The sequence below is a fragment of the Eschrichtius robustus genome, chromosome 14 (assembly GCF_028021215.1).
Source record: "Eschrichtius robustus isolate mEscRob2 chromosome 14, mEscRob2.pri, whole genome shotgun sequence".
NCBI classification, from domain to species: Eukaryota; Metazoa; Chordata; class Mammalia; order Artiodactyla; family Eschrichtiidae; genus Eschrichtius; species Eschrichtius robustus.
The window spans coordinates 40165684-40191248 of NC_090837.1; the positions used below are offsets into that span (position 1 = coordinate 40165684).

At 40.2% G+C, this 25565-nt stretch overlaps 1 protein-coding gene across 1 annotated transcript in view; it reads left to right on the forward strand.

Annotated features, from left to right (window-relative positions):
* Positions 1 to 11331, forward strand: part of RBBP8 (RB binding protein 8, endonuclease) — an 81492-nt gene extending 70161 nt beyond the window's left edge. The window contains exons 16-19 of the mRNA XM_068563228.1: positions 2573 to 2642; positions 6435 to 6531; positions 9309 to 9450; positions 10760 to 11331. Coding sequence (XP_068419329.1) covers positions 2573 to 2642; positions 6435 to 6531; positions 9309 to 9450; positions 10760 to 10857 — 407 coding nt within the window. The 3' untranslated portion in view covers positions 10858 to 11331. The remainder of the gene's footprint in view (positions 1 to 2572; positions 2643 to 6434; positions 6532 to 9308; positions 9451 to 10759) is intronic.
* The last annotated feature ends 14234 nt before the right edge of the window (positions 11332 to 25565 follow it).

Sequence of the window (25565 nt, forward strand, 5' to 3'; positions counted from 1 at the left end):
AGCTCAGTTCTGGACATGTTAGTACTTACTAGATATTCAAGGGAAGGTGTTTGTAGGCAGTTGACATGTGTCAAGTTTGGACAGGAAATCCAGAATTAAAAAAAATGACTTAGTGGGCAGGAGGTGAACAGCAAGTAGATGGAGCTGAAAGTCATGACACTGAGTGAGAACACCCAAGAACTGAATATAAATAGAAAAGAGGAGTATTTCAAGTTCTGACCTCTAGGATATGGCAACTTTAAAAGGAAGAAACCAGCAAAGGAAACTGAGAAGGAGGTGCAGCCTATGAAGTAGGAAGAACACGAGAGTATGTCCTGTTCTGTAAGACAAGTGAAAAAGACGTTTCTGTATATTCATTACTCCCACCCTCGTCCTTTCTCTTCTGAACCTCAGACTTTATTCCACTTACATACTGGACATCTTATAAGCACCTTAAAATTAATATATTCCAATTAGAAATCTTTATTTTTCTACCCAAATTTGATCTTCCTCTGCCTTTCTGGGTTTCATTAAGCCTCAGTTACTATCCTCACATTTACTAAAGATGGAAATGTGGGAGTCATATTTGACTTTTTTCACCTGACCTTCATGCCCAGTCTAATACCCTGGCAGCAGTATCTCCAAAATATATTTCATAACACTTCACTTCTCTCCATCTCTGTAGCCACTACCTGGTCTCAGCCACTCTGATCTCTACCTATTCTATTCCAGGCCTCCTAACTGGTCTTCTTATGTATCTCTTATCTCTAGCCCAGTCTCTACAGAGAATTAAAAGTGATTTAGTTTAAATTTAAGTTGGATTGTATTCTTGCTTAAAAATCCTTCAATGAAAAGAAGATATTTGAATGGCCAATAAGCACATGAAAAGACGATCAACATTCTTGGACAGTCAGGGATGGCGATAACAGTTCACACCCCCAGAATGGTTAAAAAGATTGCTAACATCTAGCATTAGCAAGTGTGAAGAGCAGCTGGAACTCTCATGCATTGTTGGTGGAGTAGAAAATTGACTATACTTTGGAAAACAGTTCAGCAGGGGTTTTTTAACAGCTTTATTGAAGTTGTCAGTTTTTTGTAAAAGCTAAGCGTATACCTATGTTGTGACCCAGCAATTCCACTCCTAGATATATACCCAAGAAAAATGAAAACATGTTCACGGAAAGATGTGTTCAAGAATGTTCATAGCAGTGCTATTTGTAATATGTCAAAACTGGAAACAACCCAAATGTCCATCAGCAGGTGAATAAATTGTGGTATACTCATGATGGAACACTACTTCACAACAAAAAGGAGGGAACTACTAGACTCATCAACATGGATCAGTCTCTAAAACCTGTTGAGCTAGACAAATGCACAAGATGAAAAAGAATACATACTATATAATCTCATTGATATGAAGCTCTAAAACAGACATAACTAAGCTATGGTGATAGAAATTAAATCAGTGATTGTTGGGGAGGGGAGAGACATACGAGAACATTCTTGTGCAGGAGAAACAGTGGAATAGGAAACTTTCATGGGAATGTTCTCTGTCTCGATTTGGGTATTAGCAGTTACACTGGAATATACATCTGTCAAAATTCATCATAGTACACTTAAAATCCGTGTATGTAAATTATGCCTCAGTAAAGTAGATAATATTTAAAAGTCTTCAGTGGCTTCCCACTGCACTTGCAATAAAATTCAAACTCCTTCTCTTGGCCTCCATGTCCCTTCATGATCTGGTACCTGCCCACTCCCCCCACCCCAGCCTCATCTTCCCCAACACTTCCGTTTTTTGCTAAATCTCAACCACACTATCCTCCTCTTACTTCTTATAATGTGCCAAACTTTTTGCCATCAAGGACCTTTACCTAGAACATTCCCCATTCGTACCTCTTCTCACGGCTGACTTCTCTGTATTCATCAGTTATTACCTTACGTGTTCAGGTAGCCTTAGCTGTCTGCTTGCTTAATGTCTGTTTCCCTCACTGCAATGTAAACTCCGTGAGGACAGGAGACCTGGTCTCTCCTGTTCTACATTTTATGTCCAGAACTTAGCACAATGCTCAGTAAATTTTGATTATTTGAACAGATGATAGCAGTTAGCTATTTGAGTCTAGACAACTTGGGATTCACGTCCATGGGCTCTAGTTCTTATTTTGTCACCAATATTCTGATAAAATTTTAAAATATTTTTATTTCCTAGTTATCAGCTACCTTAAAGACACATTATAAAAATCAACGGGACTAATAAGTGAACAGATTAAAAGCCACCTTGTTATTGTTGTTTGGTGCCAGATGATAATGGACATCTGAGTAGTTCTTTTAAAGTCTAAAATACTTTTTATAGTTACGATTTTTATCTCTTTAGTAATTCTTAGGTGAGATAATCAGCACTCTCCTTATTATGCAGATGAAAAAGAAAGGAAGGAATTAGTTATAGAAAATTTAAACTAATTGCCCAGGGACCAGAGTATGAAACCCAAGAAAAATAGAAGTTTTGGTATACGTCCTTTTTTTCCCCCAAAAAAGCTAATTATTTCTAAGTAAGTTCTACATTCAGTTTGTGGTATGATTGTTTTGTTTACAGCTCCTGGTGATAAAAAAGATAAAGTCAAACAGAAAGCATTTGTGGAGCCATATTTTAAAGATGATGAAAGGTAAGTTGGCCTTGGTTAATACCAGCAATGTGATTGGAAGTACCACAGAGCTATCTTTGTTTGAGGATCTCTGACCTATTAATATTGCTACTTTGGTTAAAATAGAGTCTGTATCGTTTACTTTATGACCATAACAAAAATGGAACTCAAGTATGAAAATGGCAAATTTTTAAAATAAGGAAATTTTTTTACCACCACTACCCTGTTTTGGACAGTGATGACAGTTATTTTCTCTGCTTCATTATAACATATTTTATTCTTATCCTATTTTATTGTGAACTTTATTTGAACTTCAGCAATTTATTGAATACTGTAACTTGTATATAGTATAGCCTTTGGGTGGCAGGCCTTAGGCTGTGCTTCAGAATTATCTTACGAGAATTTTTAAATTTAAAAAAAAAATTTAAGCATCTTGATTTGAAACCATAATGCGCCTTTCTGCCTTTTATGCAAATATGCAAATTCTCTAACTTTCAGTCATGTACTATTCATTCTAGAAGTGAATTAAGGCATAGCAGTTTATTCAAAAAAACTTTTTATGCTTTTTTTTCTTTAAGTTATGATGTTGGCAAATTCAGTCACTCAATAAGTAAAGTTATTGGTTATACTTTGATCAAGAATTTAGAAATCTGACAGGCCAAGATAAATTTCTACTGTTGCCTGTAAGACTCTAATAGATAAGAGCTGTCATTTTGTTGCTAAATGATTAATTCTTTCCCTTTATTCACCAGTTTTCCAAAGAAATAGTACCCTAGCATCTCAAATGTGACTAGAGAGAGTCTTGTTTAAGTATCATTATGAACTAATGGATTTAAATATGTTTGATGCATTTCAATCCATTGCATTTATCACCCTTATGATACTCAGATTGTCCCATCTTTGCCCAGCAGAAGCCTCTTTGAATGGACACTACTCTAGCTGTCTTTCATAGCTTCCTTGCTCTGGTATGAGAAGATGTTCTAGGCTCCTGCCATAGGCTGGAATCTGCCATTTCTCCAGGAGCCCTAGTTTAACAGTATTTAGGCCGCAGTCTGACTGCTGGGGTTGCTCATGGATCCAGTTAGCCATTGTTTCTGGACCTTTTAGCTGGACAGAGTTAGAAGTAAAGTTTTTGTTTCATTTTGTTTTTTAAGATAAACTACATATGTTCATACTGATAGCTTCAATTCAAGTTCAGGACTACAGGATTTCTCTGTAACCTCCTCTGTTACATCTGTATCTAGTTCCCCGCTTACTGAAAATCCCACTTCTCAGTGCCACTAACATCATTCTTCATTTAACTTGATTCCACAGAACACTCTCAGAATAATTCAAACTATTATGAATAACATGATTTATGAAAATGGTTTAAGACTTTTTTGAGTCTTCTTGTCCTTACGATATATCCCATCAGAAAGGTACAGTCAAATCACTGTGTTTTCAGGTCACTTAGGATAATTATTTTCTCTGTAGTTGTGCTACCAACCCAGTATCCATGTTTGTGTAATTTTGCTTTTGATTTTTTAGAAATTGTTTTTTCTTTTTATCTTTAATTCTTTCTTTAAAATTAAGGAAATTATGTATATGATACCAGAGGCTGCAAAACAGGGTATATTCCGAAGTCTGTCTTCTATAGTGAAGTCCCCTTCGTTTTGATAGCTTCCTATTCCTACACACATAACCATTTGTTAAAAATTTATGGTTTTCCAGACATTTTAAGAAGTAAAAGCAAATTTCTATATATCTTGAAATTGATGTAGATATAGATAATTGTACTCTCTTCTCTATACAAATGGTAGAATGCTATATATGCTTTTCTCTACTTTGCTTTTTTCATTTAACTATATGTCCTGGAAATCACTCATAGTAGTATATAGTGATATTCCTCATTTCTTTTTCTAATTTCATGGTATTTTGTTGTTTGTACATAGTTTATTCCCTAGCAATGAGCATTTGGGTTGTTTACAGTTATGCTAGCATGCATAATGCTACAGTGAATAGCCTTGTGCATTCTCTTTTCAAATTTTTGCCTGTGCATCTTTGGAATAGATCCCTAGAAGTAAGATTGCACAGTAAGAACTGTCATTTCAGATGTTTCTAGTATAGGTTCACTAACTTTTTTTTTTTTTTTTTTTCTATTTTTGGCTGTGTCGGATCTTCATCGTGGCGCACGGGCTCCAGAGCGCTTGGGCTCTGTAGTCTGCGGCACGCAGACTCTCTAGATGAGACGTGCGGGCTTATTAGTTTTGGCACGCAGGCTTAGTTGCCTCGCAGTATGTGGGATCTTAGTTCCCCGACCAAGGATCGAATCTGCGTCCCCCGCATTGGAAGGTGGATTCTTAACCTTTGGACCACCAGGGAAGTCCCATAGGTTCACTAACTTTTAAAAAAATACATGAGTAGTTTTATTTATTCTGAAACCATTAGATAGCTGGAGATGCAGGACGTGGGTAAAGATGCAAGGATGGTATAAGTCTCAGAGTTAGTATGGTCCCTCTCCCCACTGAGAGTACTAGCAAACCCTGGGAAGATGGGTTGTGTTATTTCAGGGACAAGAAGCTTAGTAACCTTTTAGGTGATGCTTGATGTCTACTGCAACTGCCAGTCTACTAGTGGATTCCCTGCTGCGTTATAGTACACTACAGAAACAGGATAGATTAGATTCAGAGGAAAGGATATGGCTAAATTATATTCTATATAAACCTAAGATTCCATAAACTATTTGAAAGAAAGTATAGTCATGGCAATATTTTTTTATCTGTTGTTTCTTGGTCTTTTTTAATTTACCGGTTGCTCCAGAGAGTTGTTGGATTTAAGCACAAAAAGGACCTATATAACCTGATATGTTTTGAAATAGAGCATTTAAAGCTTTTTTTTTAAGAACAGTACTTGCCAACTATCAAAATACCTCAAAGGAGTAGATGTGTTACCAACAGGTCATTTTAAAAGTCAGTTTTTGTGAGTCAGACTGTTTAAGTTCACTGGTGATGTTTCTATTATAAACAAACGTATATGGTGTTACATAAGTCTTCATTTACTTGTAAATTTGGTGTTTTCTATATTGGGCTTAAAAGTAGGATGCAAGTATATTATAAAGAAATGTTCCATGCTTCCTGATTGCTTTTTCTTACTAAAGAACTGTATACCTCATCAATCCATACCTCAGTGGCTTTGACCCCTCCTAGGTTTCCAGTGGTTCACAATAGAATCTTTGTCTTTAAGGACAAGCACAAATGATAATTGTGCCTAACATTTTGAAGAATTTAAGGTAGACGGAAGCGACAAAAGAAATTGTTGGAGAAAATAGTAAACGACATGCAAACAAATGAATTTGTTCCTTAGGGAGGAGTAGGTTAGCCCTGATTTATGGGTTTTTAGTACTAGAAACCTAGTTAACAGGCAGTATTCTCTCAGTTATGTTATAGAATAGCAATTCCTGAGTTTAATAATACAGCATTCCTTTATAATTAGGTTATTTTATATTTTACCTGCCAACCTAATAATTATTTTCAGCCAGCCAGAGGCAAAAATAGGAAGTAATAGTTATCTTTTTCAGTTAGAGAAAAATATCTATAAAAATACCTGATATGTAAAATACTATGTAAAATACTATGTAATGTGTAAAATACTTAATATTTTAGTGGAGAGTGAATGAAGAAATGCTTGTTTTTTTCACATTCTGGGGAAGCATTTCAAATAAAATGAATGAATGTTTTGGGATTATTTCTCCTCTGGATGCTCACCTTTGCTAATTTAAAACCTAAACCAAAGGTCTCTATAGTAACAGATAAATTTAATTCATTTTCCCCCCAGAGAGACTAGCTTACAAAATTTTCCTCATATTGAGGTAATCCGGAAAAAAGAAGAAAGAAGAAAATTGCTTGGACACACATGTAAGGAATGTGAAATTGTAAGTACTAATGTAAATACTGTCATTTGGGTTTTTGTAAAGATGGCTTTATATGCATGATTTAAAAATCACATATGCAAACCGTATTTGTATCTAGAAACAAGTTTGAGCCAGGAATAACAGAATGAATACATAGAGTATACATACTGGCTGGGACCTGAGAGATATAGATGAAAACGCAAGCCCTCAATTTCTCTTAGATTCTCTAAGTGAATCTGGAGCCTAAGCAGTAGTTCTTATTTCCAGCTGAAGACATTTGTGCCATTTGTCTTTTCTATGTTTATTTGTATATCTTTTAATTTTTTTACCTTGTGTTATGTTACAGCAGAGGCTCTAATACATATACTATTTGGGCGAAATTTTGACATTTTAGTTGGAAACTTGGCTATTTTATTTTTTACTTAAGCACCAGCACTCTCAGGAAATGAGATGTACTCATAATTGTTTTTTCTAAATAACTAGTACAACCATAAGCTCTTTTTTTTTTCCCCCCCAAACATTTTCCTTTCTAAACAAAATGTGATGAATAGGCTCTACTTCATCCTTAAAACACAATTGTATTTTCCTTTTATACATCGGGTGTCTTGGACTAGATAGTATATCTTGAAGTAGACTGTACTAATTGTCCTCTTAATAAATAGTGCTAGGCAGGTTCTGTGTCTTTTTGAAACTTACTGTTTTTATTTCTTCCCTTGCTATCCTTTAGCTGTTGGATACCTGCTTCCAGCAATATACTTCCCCTTTTAAACTTTCTTTTTAAAAACTATGGCTAGAGAATTTGATAACCAAGCACATTAAAGTTATGTATGAATAGGTTACAGTGCAGTAAGCATTTGGTGAGAAAAATGCTGTCATATACTAACAGCGGGAGTGTAAATTGAGATCACTATTTTGGAAAGCAGTTTGGTGATACAAGCAAAACCTCCTCCTGTATCATGAGTTTTCATAACACGAATGTATCATGATTTCTTAAGGAATATGGTCTATACTAAGTAAACCTCCAGTTTTTAGTTCTAAGTGGAACTATTACTACCAGTGAGAATAAAGCTCTTTTGCTGGAAACACTGTTAATTTGCTTTCCTCCTCTCAGGAATCATTTTTTGTGCTGTTATCCAGTCTCTGAAAACACTATTTCATGCATTTTATTCCATTTTTTCAGTTTTTAAGGTAGAGGGTAATTCTGTTCCCTGTTACTCCCTCATGACCAGGAGTGAAAGTGCCAGTCCCATGTATTTAAATATTGTCTGTATGCTTACAATTACAGTTCCTAAATTTTTCCCTTTGCCTATTCCACATGTGGAATATGCAACATACATGTGGCTAATAGTCACCTCAAATTTCACGTGTCCTAAAGCAAACACATAGTTTCTATCTCCAATTCTCAAACCTTACCTCTGAGCCTTTTATATGTCCATTCTTCTCTAGTTTAAACCAGAGATCTTGTAGTTACCTACTTTTTTCTTTCGTATCTCAGTAATGGATCTATCAGCAAATCCTATTGATTGTACTTTCAACACAGCAATGAATGGTCTTTTTTCCAAATGATCTTTTTAGAATAAAAGTTAAATCATGTCACTCTTCTGCCCAAAATCCTTAGTTGTCTTCCTCTCTAAGAAATGGTATCAAAGCCCTTATCAAGGACAGCAGACTCCCACCCCACCTCCTCTCTGACTTTATCTTCTAACACTCTTCCGCTTGCTCGCTGCTGTTAACAGCTACACTAGCCTACTGTTGTTTTCAAATATGTTGTAATTTGGTGGCAATGTTTCTCTAACACTGACTGATAACCATGATTCTCTAAGGGCAGTTCCCAGGCTAAGGTAACAAAGGCTTATATTCACGGCAATGAGAATGAAGAAAAAGATACCCTCCCCCAAAAAAGTTTCAGAGATACTCTAAAACCTTTAATTAATTAATCTATATAAAAGAAAAATATATTAGAAACCCTTTACTTCAAAAAATTTCTAGTCCTAAGTCTGCCACTTTTAATAGGTGATATCTTTGGTGAATTATCACTTTGATTTTCAGTTCCTCAAGTGTAAAATGGAATTAGCTGGATTATGTGATCCTATCATTTGTGTTCTATTAAACTTTACACTACTGCTTTATTTTCTTTAGATCTAGAGCTTGAAGACCGGTATAGTTTTCACATAAAAGTTTTATCTTTCTTTGCATGAAGTTCAGGTTCCTTATGATCACACTTGCAAAAAGTAGTATGCCTTTGATCCTAATTGAAAGATCTAGTTTAAAGGGGGAAGTCGTGAAGCCTACAACATTCAAAGCTAAATTTTTATTTTAAAAAATTGTAGTGAAAGGAAAATTACTTCAAAACACACGTTATATTCAAATGACAATTGAGAAATGTGCTATTCAGAGTGCAGGCCTTGGCCTTTTTGTTACTGGTCTGAGAAAGATGAAGAGTTTGCAGCACCAGTATATAAATCAGCTGTACCACTAAGCACGCTATAAAGTTCAGCTGGCATGTTTTTTTTACTTGTAAGACTTTACTGAAGCAGGAAGCAGTATGTTTTTTTACATTGTGATACAGGCTCCTTTTCTTTATGGAGCAAACATTTCACAGACCAGCACTAATTATTATTAGTAATTTATATAGTAATTTACTTAGAGATAGTATTACTTACTAATATTATCATCAGTGAGAATTCAGTTTCCTTAGCATGCTGAATAATAGTCTTCTTAGCTTCTAGTTTATAACCAGTAAGCATAACACTCCATTTATTATTCCTAAGTGGAAAACTCACCAGTTTTATTATCAGTATTATGCAGATTTTCCAGCAGAAGAAAGAGAAAAGAAGTTGGCTTCCTGCTCAAGACACCGATTTCGCTACATTCCACCCAACACACCAGAGAATTTCTGGGAAGTTGGTTTTCCTTCCACTCAGACTTGTATGGAAAGAGGTGAGAATACAGATTGTAACATTTTGGAACTTCTTTTTTTTAAATACTGTGTATACCCGAGTCTAAACACTAAACTTTTTCTCCACGGTTCTCTACCTTCTGCTGTAAGTTGGGTGCCAGTTTTGTGACATAAATACAATTTTGTAAAGATAAAGGCTTAACTTTCAACTCTTCAAATAACTTCACTGGAATCATAGATTGTTTATAAGCACTTTAATGGGATTGTGTATGCATTATTCTCCTCTTTCATTCAGATTTCAGAAAGTAATTTGTTTTATCCAGTCATCAAAATGACTTTTCATAACTTTACAAAAGTTGGCAGCAAAGTTATATTGTTGAAAAGCATCTTTTTTTTTTTTTTTTTAAAGAGACTACTCTGAATTTTAGATGTTAAAACCTCACTATCCAGAATGCTAATTATTTATAAAACATATTTGAGTAAAAAGGACTTTTGTTTGTTTGGGAGCCTGTTGACATGCAACTAGCCCCTTCAAATACAGCACTTACATTTAATGTAATTTGAGAACATATGCAGCTTTAAAGCTCCAGATATTTAGTGGTAAGTTTTTCCAAAAGATGCAGAGTCTCTTACAGCTATTACCATACTTCCACTTTCCCCATTAACAAGTCCTCTTTGACATGATGTCTCTGCTTGGTCATCAAATAGAATTAGACAGTCTGGATAGAGCCTGTGCTTGTACCCCTAATATGGCCTAGGGGTATGGCAGAGCAGAATCCTCCCCTGAAAACTACGTGAATGGAGACACCTTAGGAGAATCGAATAGTCTGAAGAATATAGGAACATGTCATCTCATCAAATAGCTACTGAAAAAAGTTTTTGATAAGCACCTGGAATTTATCATAATAGTAAAAAGTTCATGTTTACCATTTGTCCCCATTTGCAACCAATGGGAGGCAGAATAGGAAAGTGCTTAAGTGCTCTGGTTTTGGAGTTAGATCTTGGGCAGGGCGCCAGCTTTCCTACTTCCTAGCTTTGGGAACTTGAGCGAGATATCAAACTTCCCTGCGTCTCCATTAGCTCAGCTGTGAAATAGGCATAGTGGAAGCTGCTGCAGAGGAGTGAGAGAGTTATCCTAGATAATGTATACAGCACATTTCATAAATGTTTGCTATTGTTTTTAGTATAAATGAGAAAATTGATGCTAAGAAGTGAAATCATTAATCAACACAACCAGCTAATAGAAAAATCATGTGAACTTAAAACGCATTAAATGAGACACATGTTTACTGGATATATGCTGAAATATGTTGCAGATATTGTCTTTTAAATTTGTGATTTATTTTTAAGGTTACATTAAAGAAGATCTTGATCCTTGTCCTCGTCCAAAAAGACGGCAGCCTTACAATGCAATATTTTCTCCAAAAGGCAAAGAGCAGAAGATATAAATGTTGAAGCAAAAACAGGAGAGATGACAATATTCTTTTTATTTATAGTTAAAGTTGGTATTAAACATTGATTTTTTTGATCTTCTGAAAACTGATTTATAAATCATTTTTCTATTGAAAATGTTTTGAAATGGCATTTACCCATCACACAGACGACTATTTAAAAATGGATAAGTTTATGTCGTATTTTCTTGCTTTTGCACCTTTAAAATAATAAGGTGCTTTTATTTTGCACTCTAAGTTAAAAGTTGTTTATTACTTTATTTGGTAATACCTAATTACAATTTTGAAAATATGATAGTTGTAGTCTGATTTGTTGCCTTTCAGATATTTTACTCCATCTTCCCTTGGTATTCACATTCAGCAGTGACTTCATGTTAACATAGATTTTTATTCTGTTAACCAAGTTGCTCTTATGTAGGTCATTCCAATGTCTGGCATTCACGTCTTTTAAAAGGCTAAATTTTAATAATCCTTTTAACTTTCCAGCTTCTTTCTTTCATTGACTTGAAATGAAGTACTACTCGGTAGTGAATTCCTTTCAAGATGACTACAAATATCAACTTTCATTCCTTTGCCACGTACTATAAATTAACATCATACTATTCCAGCTCTTCACATGTTTTCTTTTCATCATACTTGTTATTCCTAGTGCAGTTTTCAAACTGAATTTGAGTTCTTCTCCACCCACGTGTTCAAATTCAGTTAGTTGTATTTCTCTGGATTGACTAATGTTATGAACTTCCAATTTGTGAACAAAATAGATTTCTGTATTTAGCAACTTTTTACTCCTCCAGAACCTAGTGTCTGAGTCATCAAGATGACTGACCGCATCTGTGTCACCTTTTCTAGTGGCATTTTATCAGTGTCTTGTGTATTCCTTTAATCCAGATCTTGACAGTATTACATAAGCAGGAGTACATGACACACTGAATGCAATGCCTCACGAAAATCTAAATTACCTTATAGATATAACCTTTACTTCTCAGAGTTTTTAAAAATCTGTTTAGTCTCGTCTTCCTCATTGATCAAGGTTTTCATGAATAAATGACATCAGTTTTATGTTTTCACAGAGGGGACTGGAAAATAAATCACTTATATTTAGTATCTACTTTTATGTTAGACCCTCTTTGTACATTGTTTGGCTCTGAATGTGATTCTTAATTTTTTTTTTTTAATGGACCTATCATAGCTTCTATTCAGCACTTTTCTTCCCTTCCCAAATTGTTTATCCTATGTTTGATTTTTTGTTCTCTGCTGGCAGTCAACTAATCTCCCCCAAATAATAGCCATTCATTGGTCACTTAGTATATTCCAGAAACCGTGTTACACTCTTCACATAGATTTTTCTTTTAATCTTCAAATAATCTTGTGAATTTATGTATCAGCTTAACACTAAGCTGCAAAAAAATAGATCCAAAAAAGATTAAACAACAAATGACTAGTTTTCTTTTTCTCACATTAGAATGTCTGGAGATGGGCAGTCCAAAGCTGGTCCATGCCCTCGTAAACCCAGATTTCTTCTAGCTTTCTGCTCTTTCATATTTTGTATGTGGCCTTCATCCTTGTGACTATTAAATAGTTATGCCACCTCTGGAATCATGTCCATGTTCCAGGCAGGTAGAAGGGAAAAGAAAAAGGCACATGTCATTTGTTTTTGTCCTTCTTTAAAAAGTTTTCCAGAAGGCCCCTCTCAGTAACTTTCCCTGTGTCTCAATGGCCAGACTAGTCACTGAGAGACACCTGGATTGGAACAGGGCACCACAGGATGTGCAGTAAGAGCTGTATATCTCCAGTGATCTGTTTTTTTAAAAAGGTAGCCTAAGCAGACACAAGAGATTGTCTACCTGATAGTGGCTTGACAGAAATCCAAACCTTTAGCCAGCATTTTTCATTTTTCCTCAGTAAGCCTGTGAGGTTGGGTAAACTGAGGTCTCTTCATCTGCTGTTGACCAGCTCTACCTTTAAATGAAGTAATCTAATAGACACTTTTTAAAAACACTTGAGTCAGACAGATGCATTTAAACACAGAACTGCAGTTTGTGATTTAAGATAATTATATGAAAGGGCTTCCTCATTTGTAAAGCATTATATATGTTTGTTAGACAGTATTTTCATACAGATATGTATCAATCACTGTATGTAGTTACATATAGTTACAGGTTGCCTGTGAGCTTTTTAAAGTTGAAGACCTGTGATTTAAACTTTGAAAGCATGCGGAACCTCGATGTCAGCACTTCACACTGGATTAACACCTTTCCTGCCTTTGACAGGCATCCCGATTAAACCATTTGAAATGTAAGGTTGTCAGAGGCAGCAGTTCGAATGAGTTAATCATAGGTATCCAAATGTATATAGAAGATACAACATGCTACCTTGAGAAAAGAACAAATGAAGCAGAAGAATATTCTTAACACCTCTCACGTAGTGAAAAATTTCCCAAAGTCCAACTGGAAAGGCAGCTTAACATAATAGTAACTCGATTTAAATTGCATCTAGCATATGTATTTTAAAACTTAACAGAGAACGTTCTTAGGCCCTCTAAAACAAATAACTCTGAAAAGATTCTTGCCTAGATCATCTTTAATTTAGTTGTCAAAAAGGAATAGTGTTACGTAAAACCAAATAACACTAGTACATTTACTTAAACCTTTATCAAGCACTTTTATCTTTGCCAGGTATAATACAAGTATCAGAATCAGGCAAATTTTGACAAGTTTATTCCAAAGGGGCACGCTTTTAAAGAACACACCTAAGAATCTTATTCACTTATTCCCAACATCTTAACAAGCATGAGTTTAATTTTGAAAAATGCCACTTCAGAAATAAGCATTTAAAAATCTCTCAGGTTTTACCACTGTCTGTTCTCAGCAAGCCTAGCAGTTTAAGAGACATCTCAGAATCTTTCTCTTTGCTGAGTGGATGCTGTTAGAATGCTTCCTTGGGAAGCTGAAGTGACCTTACACTTGAATCCTTTAGTGTGCATTTAAGGAATCAGTGAAGCAGTGGTCTGCTGTCAAACCAGCAGAGGCCACAAGAGAGCCATTTTTGGAGAATAATCATGGAAACTAGGGGCTGAATAGGACTATCATAAAAAAATGTGTAGGATAAGTAGGATATAAGTTGGAAACCTTTGGTACAGTCATGAGAGCTCGCTCAGCAAAAACAAGCTTTCAACATAGCTATTGTTGGAATAAAACAAATGGCAGCGGCCATAATTCATGGTCCTGAGGAAAATAACAAACATGGACTTTTATACTGGGCATTTAGGGATACAAAGAGATATGTGAACTCTGTTACCCAGTGGGAGACCAGACATAAACACACAAAGATGCCTAAGAGGTCAAAGAAGCTTGGACTGAGTGCCAAAGAAATGCTAAGGATAATTAGATCTTGAACTGTGCCTTTGGATGATGTATCCTACAGAAGAAGGGACAACACAGTCTAAGTTGGAAATGAACCTGAATGTGGAAATGCTAAAACACGAAGTCAGAAGGAGTGCTAGACATCATTCGTCGCTGGCCCCTCCCTTCGTAATGAGGAAACAAGCCAAAAGAGAGTTAGTGACTTGCCAAGGTCCAACAGGCTGGAACTAGACTGTAGTCTGGGACCTCAGTCTGGTGCTCTTTCCCCTTCCTAGGTGCTAGGAAGCATACTTCCTACAGGTATATTGGGTTGGCCAAGAAGTTCGTTCACAAGCTGCTATGGAAAAACCCGAACAAACTTTTTGGCCAAGCTAGAGAGTAGGGCTATGCGGCATTAGTAAGAGAGACAATAAACTCGTGTTTTAAAGGCAAGACTGAAGAGTTTGGACTTGAGTCTGTAGGCTTGTGGTTTTCAAACCATTAGTAGCAGATCCCTTTATTCAAATTAGTCTACATAGAACCTCAATATCTTAAATGCACACATTTATGTTAAGAATTCAAACGTCACCATATAAGTCCAATCAGTATGGCTAGATAAATACAAAATTTTGAGATGAGTTATAGGTGGTAGGTTACATCAGCCTCAGCATCCATGATGATATATTAGTCAAATGCTTGCTGCGCCCCAATTCAGTTAGAATATCTGGAGGTAAGGTCTAGGTATCAGTCTTGTTTTTGTTTTTAAAAGTTCCTTAGATGATTGTAGTGTGCAGCCAAATCTGAGAACCACTGCCCTAAGTCATTGTTACAGGCTAGTTCAATGGTATTTGAACTTCAGTGTACATCAGAATCACCTGGAAGACTTATTAAATCAGATTGCTGGACCCCAAAGTGAGAAGGGGCCCCAAATTTACTTTTTCACATGTGATACTAATGCTGCTAGTACGATAACCACAAGTACTTAGTCATAAAAGTCACCCGGATGCTTGATAAATAGAGATTCTTGGGCTCCTTCTGTGGGAATTTTGATTCAGGTGTAACTTGAGTTTTGTTTTTTTTTTTTTTAAGTTCTCAGATTATTGGTATGAGTCAAATCTAAGAAATATTGCTTAAGACAACAGGGAAAACGAAATAGCAGCATGATAAGCTTTCAAACATCCCCTGACTGAAAATACTGAGTTGGGTAGTAACGTATTAATTTATATATAATCATCAGGCAGCAATATATAATACATAAAATGAGGGTTTTGGGGGGTGGTGGGCAGGGGGTAGTCAAGCATAGAATCAGGTGTGCAATAAAGAAATTTAGTAATATTCCAAGCATGAAGAACATTTGGGCCAAGAAGGTGGCAGTAGGAATCGGAAAGAAATTTAAGCAATTGAATGATTGTTACCAGAACTGTGGCAGCTGAGGGAGGATACAAAGATGAATATGACAGTTTCTCCTCAGTGAGCTGATAACCAATTCAGTGGTAACAAGGGACATAACGATCAATTGGATGGGGTCTCGCACTGGAAATGGGAAGAGACCCTTGTTTTACACATCACTTATAATTGTAAAACTATTAAATAGTAGTACATTCATCTCTAATTCTGAAGTGAACTTTCACACATTAAAGAATCCAGCAACAGTTACATAGTGGACATTTGCCCAACAAACCAGTTTATGAAATCATAGGCCAGATTATAGGGCAGTAACAATTGGCCTCTAGTACTCTTTCTAAGGCATTTCCCTCGTATATGTTACTCTCCACTCAAATTCAGGGAGGCCCATTATCCAGTTGAAGGTTTGTCCAAGAGGTTTTCTTTTGTACTGATCCTTCTATTTATTCACTCAGATAATCATTCATTCATGCTGACTCTGGACCTTTCAGTGTTCTTTAACATTTCCAAAGGTTGGCAGGAACTAATAAGAGATGAAACTCAGACCAACCTTAGACCATTTTGGGCTGCACCCCACAGGCCTGCAAGCCTTGTAGTTGCCCAGCCTCGAGACTGAAGAAAGAGCCCCAAGGCAGGTACAGAGACGATTTATTGGACGCCCGAAACAAGGGGTCACCCTACCATGTAGAACAGACAACAGGCAGGCCATGGCAACAATCTTTGCTAGTCAGGGGAGGAGGCTGCCATTTAAAGGGGGAAATGACCGCAGGTTGGCTCATCAGTTACCAGGGAAACAAGCAGCTGGGGCAGGTCCCTCCCAGCCCCTCAGGGTAACAACCATCTCCAGGGCAGATGTTTCCCTTTAATAAATTAGCAGCTGGAGCCTTTCTGGCCTAAAGACTAGAACAATCACTAGCTGGGGCAGAGGCCAAGCACGTTCGTGTGAGCAAAGTGTAGGTGAAGCAGGCACTGGTCGAGCAAGGGATGTACGAAGAGCAAGAGAACAGCCACCTTGAGTGGCCTGGCCATACACCCCACCCCACATACCCTGCACGACCCTTACAATCTTGGTTCACCCCTCTTCCGAGATACCCCTGGGGTCAGGTACGTAGTGGTGCCCTGCAACCGAATACCGCAAATGCAATACAGACAACAGAAGCTAAAGAGTATCAGGAGTCCAGGAGGTGGGCAAACTTTAGAGCCAGGCAGCTCATCAGGTCAAATTTTCATGGAATTCCAGAGGACAACAACTGCATCCTGCTGTAGTTCCAGCAATCAAACTCATTTCGCAGTGAGGCCACCACTGTTGCCCAGTCCACAAACAGATTCCCTCCATTCAGACTAGGGACAAAATGTAAGATGTTTTAACAGGCACCATACAGGGAAGGTCATGACCATTAAGCAAAATACAAGCAGTAACAGCATTCTGAGAGAACACTACCTCTGCCGCCACGTCTGCCCCCATGTCCTGGCCTGCAGTGCTATACTGCTTGCCCACCCTCAGTCCTCAGAGCCGGTGCCGAATGCTGGAGAGGTGGTATAACAACTGACCACAGGCTAATACAATGGTGCCTTTCTCCAGTAGGGGGCCTGGATTGTTTTAGCAGTCTTAGGTGGGGCTGGGTAGAAGACAGGTGAAATCTATAAGTCCCTTTCGAATCCTATTCCTCATGGGGTGGGAAAAGCAAACCACCAGGGACTTAACCTGCCAGTCCCAGGGCCATTTTATAACGTGTTCCTGGGGATAGACCCTGTGGCAAGGGCAAAAGTAAGTTACTGTCCTGACCAATACCTGGCAACGGTCCTTCAGTGGCCAACAGGTGAACTCGGCTTGTGTTGACTAGTTGCTTCTGGGTTAACATGGTGTAGGCACTGGGACAGTTGCTCCTGGGATGTGTCACATGTTGAGAGAGCCGGTTTCCCATCTCAATTGTTCAGTAGTCCGTTCATAGCCCAGCAGCAGTGGGGTAATAAGGAAATGCCAGTGTACGTCATTCTTAATCAGCTCATTCCTGAACTTCATGGCTGGTAAAGTGGGTTCCTTGGTCACTATCGATGTCCATGGTGGGGTCCCATATGTCGTACACAGCTGTTCTAGACCCCAGATAGTGGGTTTCTGTGTGTTGCTCGATGACTCAGGTAGGCCTTTTGTAATGTCCTCCACCTGCTGTAACGCATTGTCGGCAGCACAGAGCTGTTGTTCCATCACACGGTATCGTTGCTCTGCCCCCTTCCACAGCTGGGACCAGAAGCCCAAGAGTACCCTTTCATTATTTTGCCGCTGCCTCAGACCCCCACCAAACCCTTCTGGGTAACCGGCCACATTCAATTCATAAGCCTGTCCCTGAGTTAACATCCCTAAAGCTGGTGTCTGTAATTGTTTAGGAGTGGTGGGTCAGGGGTATGCTTATCTTACCTGACCAGATAACACCCAATTATTTGATAGCGAATCCAGGTCCTTGCATCTTGTCTGTATTCACCAGCCATCACCCTGCAGTCAGATGAGCCACGAGCACGGGGCTGCTACCTTTAAACTGGAAGGAGACTCCGAGGTTAACAGGATATCAATATAACAGAAGAGGAAGACATCTCTCACGGTAGTCAGCTACCACAGGGCCCCGGATGCTGGGGGCCAGCCACCTTGGGATTGCCCCGGCAATGTTCCATTCCCCGTCCTTATTTCCCCACATCTCAGGGCTCACGGGAGTTTCCTCAGCCTCTTGGCTGGCTCACCAATTGTTGGGCTGCAAGCCTTGTAGTTGCCCAGTCTCGAGACTGAAGAAAGAGCCCGGAGACAGAAACATCAGTGACTTATTGGACAGGGGGATCTTACATGTCCAAAACAAAGGGTCCTGGAGCGACACTCCACCCCACCAGGCGGGTAGGCAGGCCATGACAACCATCTCTCTACTTGGGGGGAAGAGGCTACCATTTATAGGGGAAATTGACCTCAGATTGGCTCATCAGTTACCAGGGAAACTAGCAGCTGGGGCAGGTCCCTCCCAGGCCCTCAGGTTAACAACCATCACAAGGGCAGATGTTTCCCTTTAATAAACTAGCAGGTGGAGCCGTCTGGCCTAAGGACTAGAACAGTCGCTAGCTGGGGCAGAGAGCAAGCACGTTCGTGTGAGCAGAGTGTAGGTGAAGCAGGCACTGGTCGAGCAGGGGATGCACAAAGAGCAAGAGAACAGCCACCTTGAGTGGCCTGGCCATACAGACCATCGATCTATTTCAATAAGATATTTGGGAGGAAAAAAGTGGTCTCAAAATAAGGGTGATATGGATTTCTAGTGATCCTAACAAACCTCAGTCAGTAATTCTTGCAAAGAGAGAGAGGAGGGCAAGCTAGGGAAAGCCTCTAAATTAGAGAAGGGTATTCAGCTTTCCAGGTGGGAGAGATTAAAGATCATCTCTAAATGCCCTAGAGAGCTGCTGAAGCAACAATGGCTGGAGATACTAAGGTGAGAGAGAGAGAGAGAGAGAGAGAGAGACAGAAGACTCCAACAGGTGAGCTGAATTCTGCTAACGGTATTTCCCTGGGGAAGGAGGCTGAGAAATCCAGGCCTCACCAACCAGAGGGTCACTTCCAGGAAGGGGAGAGCCTGACAGAACCACTGGTAGTCTCCCAAGGCTGCAGCGACAGAACTGGAGACCTGAGGAGCCTCCTTCACAGTTCTGTCCTCAAGATGTTAGTCAAATGTTGAAGTTACACGGGATGGAGGCTAAAAAGCTATGCTAAAAACCTTAAGAAAATAGTTAAAGTGGTAAATTTTATGTATATTTTACCACAATAAAAAAAAAATTTAACAGTTTCAACAGACTATTGTTGGTGCTAAAGAGACGCTCAGGACTTACCCTGACTCTTAGTTGAAACTAACTAACTTACCAGATTAACTAACTAACTACCAGACTCTTAGTTGAAAGGCCTGGCGGGCTATGATGTAGGAACAGGGGCTGTTGATAGGGGCTGTCAGGGAAGGCCTTGCTGAGAAGATCAGAAGGAAGTGAGGAGGTGAGCTCAGGAATATCTGAGGAAGAGCTTTCCAAACAGAACAGCAACTTAAAGGCCATGAGGTAGGAGCATACTGTTAGCATGTTGAGTCTTCATCTGGAGCGCAGCAAACCAGGGAATCTGGCGGGAGGTGTGGTCAGAAAGAAAGGCAAGGCCAAGATGATGTACTGTCTTGTGCCCAGAAAGGACTGGGTTTTAGGCTAAGTGATATGGGGAACCATAAGGGGAGGGGAGGGGATTTGACCTGGCCTGTTTTAAAAGGATTATTCAAGCTGATGTGAGAAAGGGCTGAGATAACAGGGGGGCCGAGGTGGGAGCAGGGAGTCGTAGATTACTGCAGCTATCCTGTGAACGATGGTGGTTTGAGAGGGTAGCAGTGGAGTTGGTTATTTGAAGGTCGAGCATCCGGAGGATTCACTGGGTGATTTTAAAGGGTCTAAGGGAAAATGAAGAGTTAGGTATCACTCCAGAGTTTTTGGCTTGTGCAGCTAGGTGAACGAGGAAGCAGATTTGCAGTGGAGCAACAGGAATTTGCTTCGGACCCGTTAAGATTAAGATGCTTAGCAGGCTTCCAATCTTAATTCCAAGACTAAGCTGCTTAGCATGAGGTAGAGAACTGAATATGTGACTCTGAAGTTCAGGGGAGAGGCCAAGTAGGTGATATCAATTTGGGAGTCCAACCTCTAGGTGTTACGTGAAGCAACTGACCTGCATGAGATCACCAAGGTTTGACTAGATAGAAACAAGAAGAGATCTGGAAGCTTGAGGTAGATTACGGTTATATGAATCTGTACTCATAGAAGCATCAGGGTGAGGAGGGTTGATTGCAGTTTGGGTTTCTAGTAACAGAGGTACTGGGTTTTAGGGCATGTTGGCAGGAATCCTGATGGTCTTTTAGAGCAGGTGGCCAATCAGTGGTAGGTACAGCCTCCTTCTTGGCCTTACCTGTCAGGAAGTTTGTGTTAGGAAGGGGGGATGTTGGGAGCGGAAGGTGGTCTACCTGGGGCAGACTGAGCTTTGCGGGTGCTTCCCAACCATGAAGCATAAAAGCTTCACAGCCCAAGGGCCAGGCTCCCTACAGGCTGACGTCTGGCCTCTCTAGATCACCGCAGGCTGCACGAGAATGTGATGCACAACAGGATCCTGCACAGCAGAGTTCCCCAGTAGACGCAGTTTTCAAAAGGGCTGTTTGTGTGCAGTCTGGTCAGTCACCCTTGTTTGAGTGGAAGGTGACAAGATAAGTTGCAGTCACATGCTGCCGATCCGGTCGCCAGTCTTGTTCCATTACATCCACGTGCATGTCTACCTTTACTCTGACCCTAGTGTGTGTTGACATTACTGTTTAACTCTCAAGGAACAACTGCATTTCCTTTCAAGTTCTCAAACGGGACCTCATTGCGTCCCCCAAGTCCTGTCAGCTCATTTGAAAGGGTTTTTCGGGCATCTCCAAGGATCCTCAGCCAAATCTGCCCATGAAATTAATAATAATAAAGCCAGACATGGTGCCAGGATGGGAGACACCTAAGAGGACAAGCTTGGTGACTTCTATATATATATATATATACACACAAACGACAGCAAAAGAGAGACACATCTTTTGGAATTGGATTAGACTTAGTTGGCAAAACCAGGAGTCATGCTTCCTGTTTTCTAATGCTTGTTTTTGAAACAGTTACTGGAGCAGCACTGAATCATTTTCATAAACCGGGCCTTTCTGCACTTTTCACATTACCCTGTAATCAAACACCCTCCCCTCCAGTCTCCAGCACATCCTCCCCTATGCAGCTGCTCTGAGTGTGGGACAGGCCAATGACAAGGGTTCCATGTTGGGGCCTCAGAGGTGCATGGCGCTTCTACACAGAGCCACACTAAGAGGAGGCAGGGGCTTACCCAATCCCCATCTTCAGGCAGCTTTGGGTGTGGATTCATTAAGCTTGCAAAAGGGGCACCCAGAGAATGTGCAGCAGGAAAGATACTCAGGGCACAACACAGTGCCTTAAATGCGGAAGGATTTAATACATGTTTGTTGAATGAAAAAAGGATAAGTGAGGGCTTCCCTGGTGGCGCAGTGGTTAAGAATATGCCTGCCAATGCAGGGGACACGGGTTCGAGCCCTGGTCTGGGAAGATCCCACATGCCACGAAGCAAGTAAGCCCGTGAGCCACAACTACTGAGCCTGCGCGTCTGGAGCCTGTGCTCCGCAACGGGAGAGGCCGCGACAGTGAGAGGCCCGCGCACCGCGATGAAGAGTGGCCCCCGCTCGCCACAACTAGAGAAAGCCCTCACACAGAAACGAAGACCCAACACAGCCACAAATAAATAAATAAATAAATAAATAAGTAGAAATCTCAAAAATCATTAAAAAAAAAAAAAAAAGGATGAGTGAGATTGAGAACCAGAAAAACCGGTACTTGCTAGGCTGGGCCACCACTTCACCGTGTGCAAGTCTCTTTGCATTTGGGGGCTTTAGGGTCCTCACCTGTAAAATGAGAGGACTGGACAGTATGACCGTCATCAGCTAGCTTCATCAGCTTCTCACAATTAGATGATTAACCCCTTTCAGGAGGGCAGACTGGGGAACAGTTAAACACGTGGCCTTCAGAGCCAGGCAAGTCAGGGCAGGAATTCCAGCTCTGTCACTTGGGGTATGACATGGCCAGGGCACTCAAATTCTCCAAGATTTCTGCACCTTCAAGTAACAAGGTTATTGTGGGGATTGAATGAGATGTTACAGGAACTTATTACAGAGCCTGGTATATAGTAACTGTTCACTTACTGATAGCTGTTATCATTATTGTCAGTATTGCAGAGATGGTGGTGGTGGATCAGAAAGCAAGCCTCTTGGAGAAGTCAGAATTTGAGCTGAGCCTTAACAACTAGGTGGGATTTAGAGAGACCCAGCGGGGAGTAAGGTGGGAGAGAGGGGCTCATAAAGGGCAAGGGTCATATAGAGGCAGTAAAACAGGAGGGGTATTTCAGGCAGTGGTGGGAGCTGCAAGGAGAAGAGAATTACCCGGTAGGAGAGACCAGGGAAGTCACAGCCCATAGGGCACACACGGGTGCTTACGTCGGGATCTCTAAGGAAAACTGCACATAGGAGGCTCCATGACCCCAGTACTCTTTCTAAGCCCCTGGATCCTCCCTACTCCCTAAACGTTCAGACTCTGGAGGAGGAATACAGAGCAGCTGTCACTTCTAGGCCATAGAGTCATTTCAACTGCTGTCATTTTTCAAAAGTGAATTTAATTCTGTAAGTTTTATTCCATAGATATTAATTGACCTTATTTGCTCATACTGAAGTCAGCAGAGACTATAGGCAGAAGTGGAAAAGCCTTCCCAGTCCCAGATGAAAACCAAAAGACCAAATTAGTACTTTCAGAAGAACACCCACAAAGGGATTTTCCAAAACGTGCACCACCTTGTTTTATAATTCAGGGCTTGAAAGAGAAGCCAGGTTGCCTGTCTGCAGATGCAGCACACAGAAGGCTGATAGCTCAGCTCGTGAGTGTGCATTTCAGGGACAAGGTGTTTGCTGGGTAGCACCACCTATACCCCAACTTACTTTCCTGGGCACCCCATTCGTTCCAGACAAGAGGGGTAGCCAGGTCAACCTGACACAGCTGCTGAATTATCTAGACACTCCCAGCACACCCCACCCTCTCTCCCTGCGTAGAAAATAGATGAAAGCCTCCTTAATCAAGAAAACTACAGTGGGAGGCATGTTGAGGAGACTTCCCCCCAAACTACTAAAACATGACCTACTTAAGTAACGTCCAAACACCTGCAAGGGAGAACAGTGTGGAAATGTTAGAGATGGAATCACCCATGAAATCAGCTGTGTAAATGAGGATGTACATCATGGTTCTATTTGTCCTTTGACAACCTAAACATTGCACGTTTTTCATTCATTAGAGACTGAAATAAAAACCTACAGCCTTCGTCTCACGAGGAGATAAACCACTGCTGTGTGGATTTTGTCTCCCTCCTCCAATCATTTTATCGTCCAATTCCTCTGACTTGCTCTCAGCTGAGGAGACCCCCTGATGTAACTTCAGGGGCTCCAGAACCACCCCCATTTGCCTGTGATCCTAACGAAATGCTCCTCATCACAGAATTATTTCTTCATGGTCAGGTTTCCTACAGAACTCCAGGAGGCTCCTGTTCAAAGGTGAACATGCCTACCCACAACATTGAACACTTTAATGGCCATTCTCACCTGTGCAGCAATTCACTTCTCAGGTAACCAGCTGCCAAGTTGGCAAAGGAGAACAGGGTCTTGGGGAAGGGTTTTCTGGAAAGTGAAATGTTGAAGAGTCCAAGGTACAATGTACTCCACACAGAGCAGAGAGCTCAGCCACTGCCCAGGAAAGCCAGCAGAGTGGAGTCTGCTGGGCATCCCAAGTTTGTTCCTTCGGGTTCCTAGAATTGTATTTCTGTGCAGTGAGCACAGCAGTGGTGGTGGCAGCCTTGCTCTTTCCACACCTGTTCTTTAAAGCTACACCACACAGCAGGGGCCCCTCTTGTGTGGCCTTGGGCAGCAGGAAGCCCAGAGCACCTGGGATATTGGGAACAAGACACTGAAGAGAATGTTTCATGATGGTTCCTGTTGGCTCCTGGTTTTGATATTTCGTCTGCGTGGAAATTGTGCACATCTATGGGGACTTTTGAATAAATATGCCTCAGCTGTCCGTGTTGCTGCACCAACCCTGGCAGGTTTGATGCTAAAAAACAAAATCTGAGAAGCTCTACCTCAACTGGTAGAGGTATGATATGGTATGGTCCATAGCCCCTAGGGGGTCCTTTGATGTCCTTTTCATAATAATACCAACATCATCTGCCTTTTCCTCTGTGTTGGCATTTTTACTGAGAGCGCAAAACTGGTGCTAGGTAGGTAGGTAGGTAAAACTGGTCTTAACACAGTCAAGGCAGTATTCTTCACTGTATTCCTCACTGCCAGGCACCGGCAAGGAGAAAAGCCACTTCCACTTAAGAATGTCCTTTCTGGGGCTTCCCTGGTGGCGCAGTGGTTGAGAATCTGCCTGCCAATGCAGGGGACACGGGTTCGAGCCCTGGTCTGGGAAGATCCCACATGCCGCAGAGCAGCTGGGCCCGTGAGCCACAACTGCTGAGCCTGCGCGTCTGGAGCCTGTGCTCCGCAACAAGAGAGGCCGCGATAGTGAGAGGCCTGCGCACCGCGATGAAGAGTGGCCCCCGCTTGCCACAACTAGAGAAAGCCCTCGCACAGAAACGAAGACCCAACACAGCCATAAATAAATAAATAAATAAATAAATTTAAAATTGATGTGGTGATTTCCTTAAAAAAAAAAAAAAAGAAGTCAAAATCTTTAAAAAAAAAAAAAGGAATGTCCTTTCTGAAGCAGTAAAAAAAATATTAATTTTATTAAATATTAACATCTTTTTAATATTCTGCATAGGGATGGTTGTCTTGAGGAAAAGCACTTGTACAGTTGAGCTGCAAGCTGAACCATCCGTTCTGCATGGAATGCCATTTCAAAAGAAGGAATAACAGAAATATGATTATTCAGACTTGATTATTTGGCAGACATTTTTTCAAAAATTAATGAAGTAAGCCTGTCACTGCAAGGAAAACAAATGTCCATATTTGTTGCCAGTGATAAAATTTGAGCTTTCAAGTAAAAATTAAAATTTTGGAAAGCCGGTACTGCTACTTAAAGACTTTTCTGATGAGGTCGGTGATGGTGTAGATGAATGTGATCTTTTTTATCTATACTGAAACACGTTTCAGTATAGATAAAAAAAGATCTATATACCTCAGCTGAATCAATATTTTTCAAATGACCAATGATTTGTTATGAACCATGCATGGGTAAAAGAACCAAACTGCAAGATAGACCTATGGATTTTAATACAACAGGGTACAAAAAAAAATTCATTGATATGGTTTCAGATTCCTCACTGTAACTGAC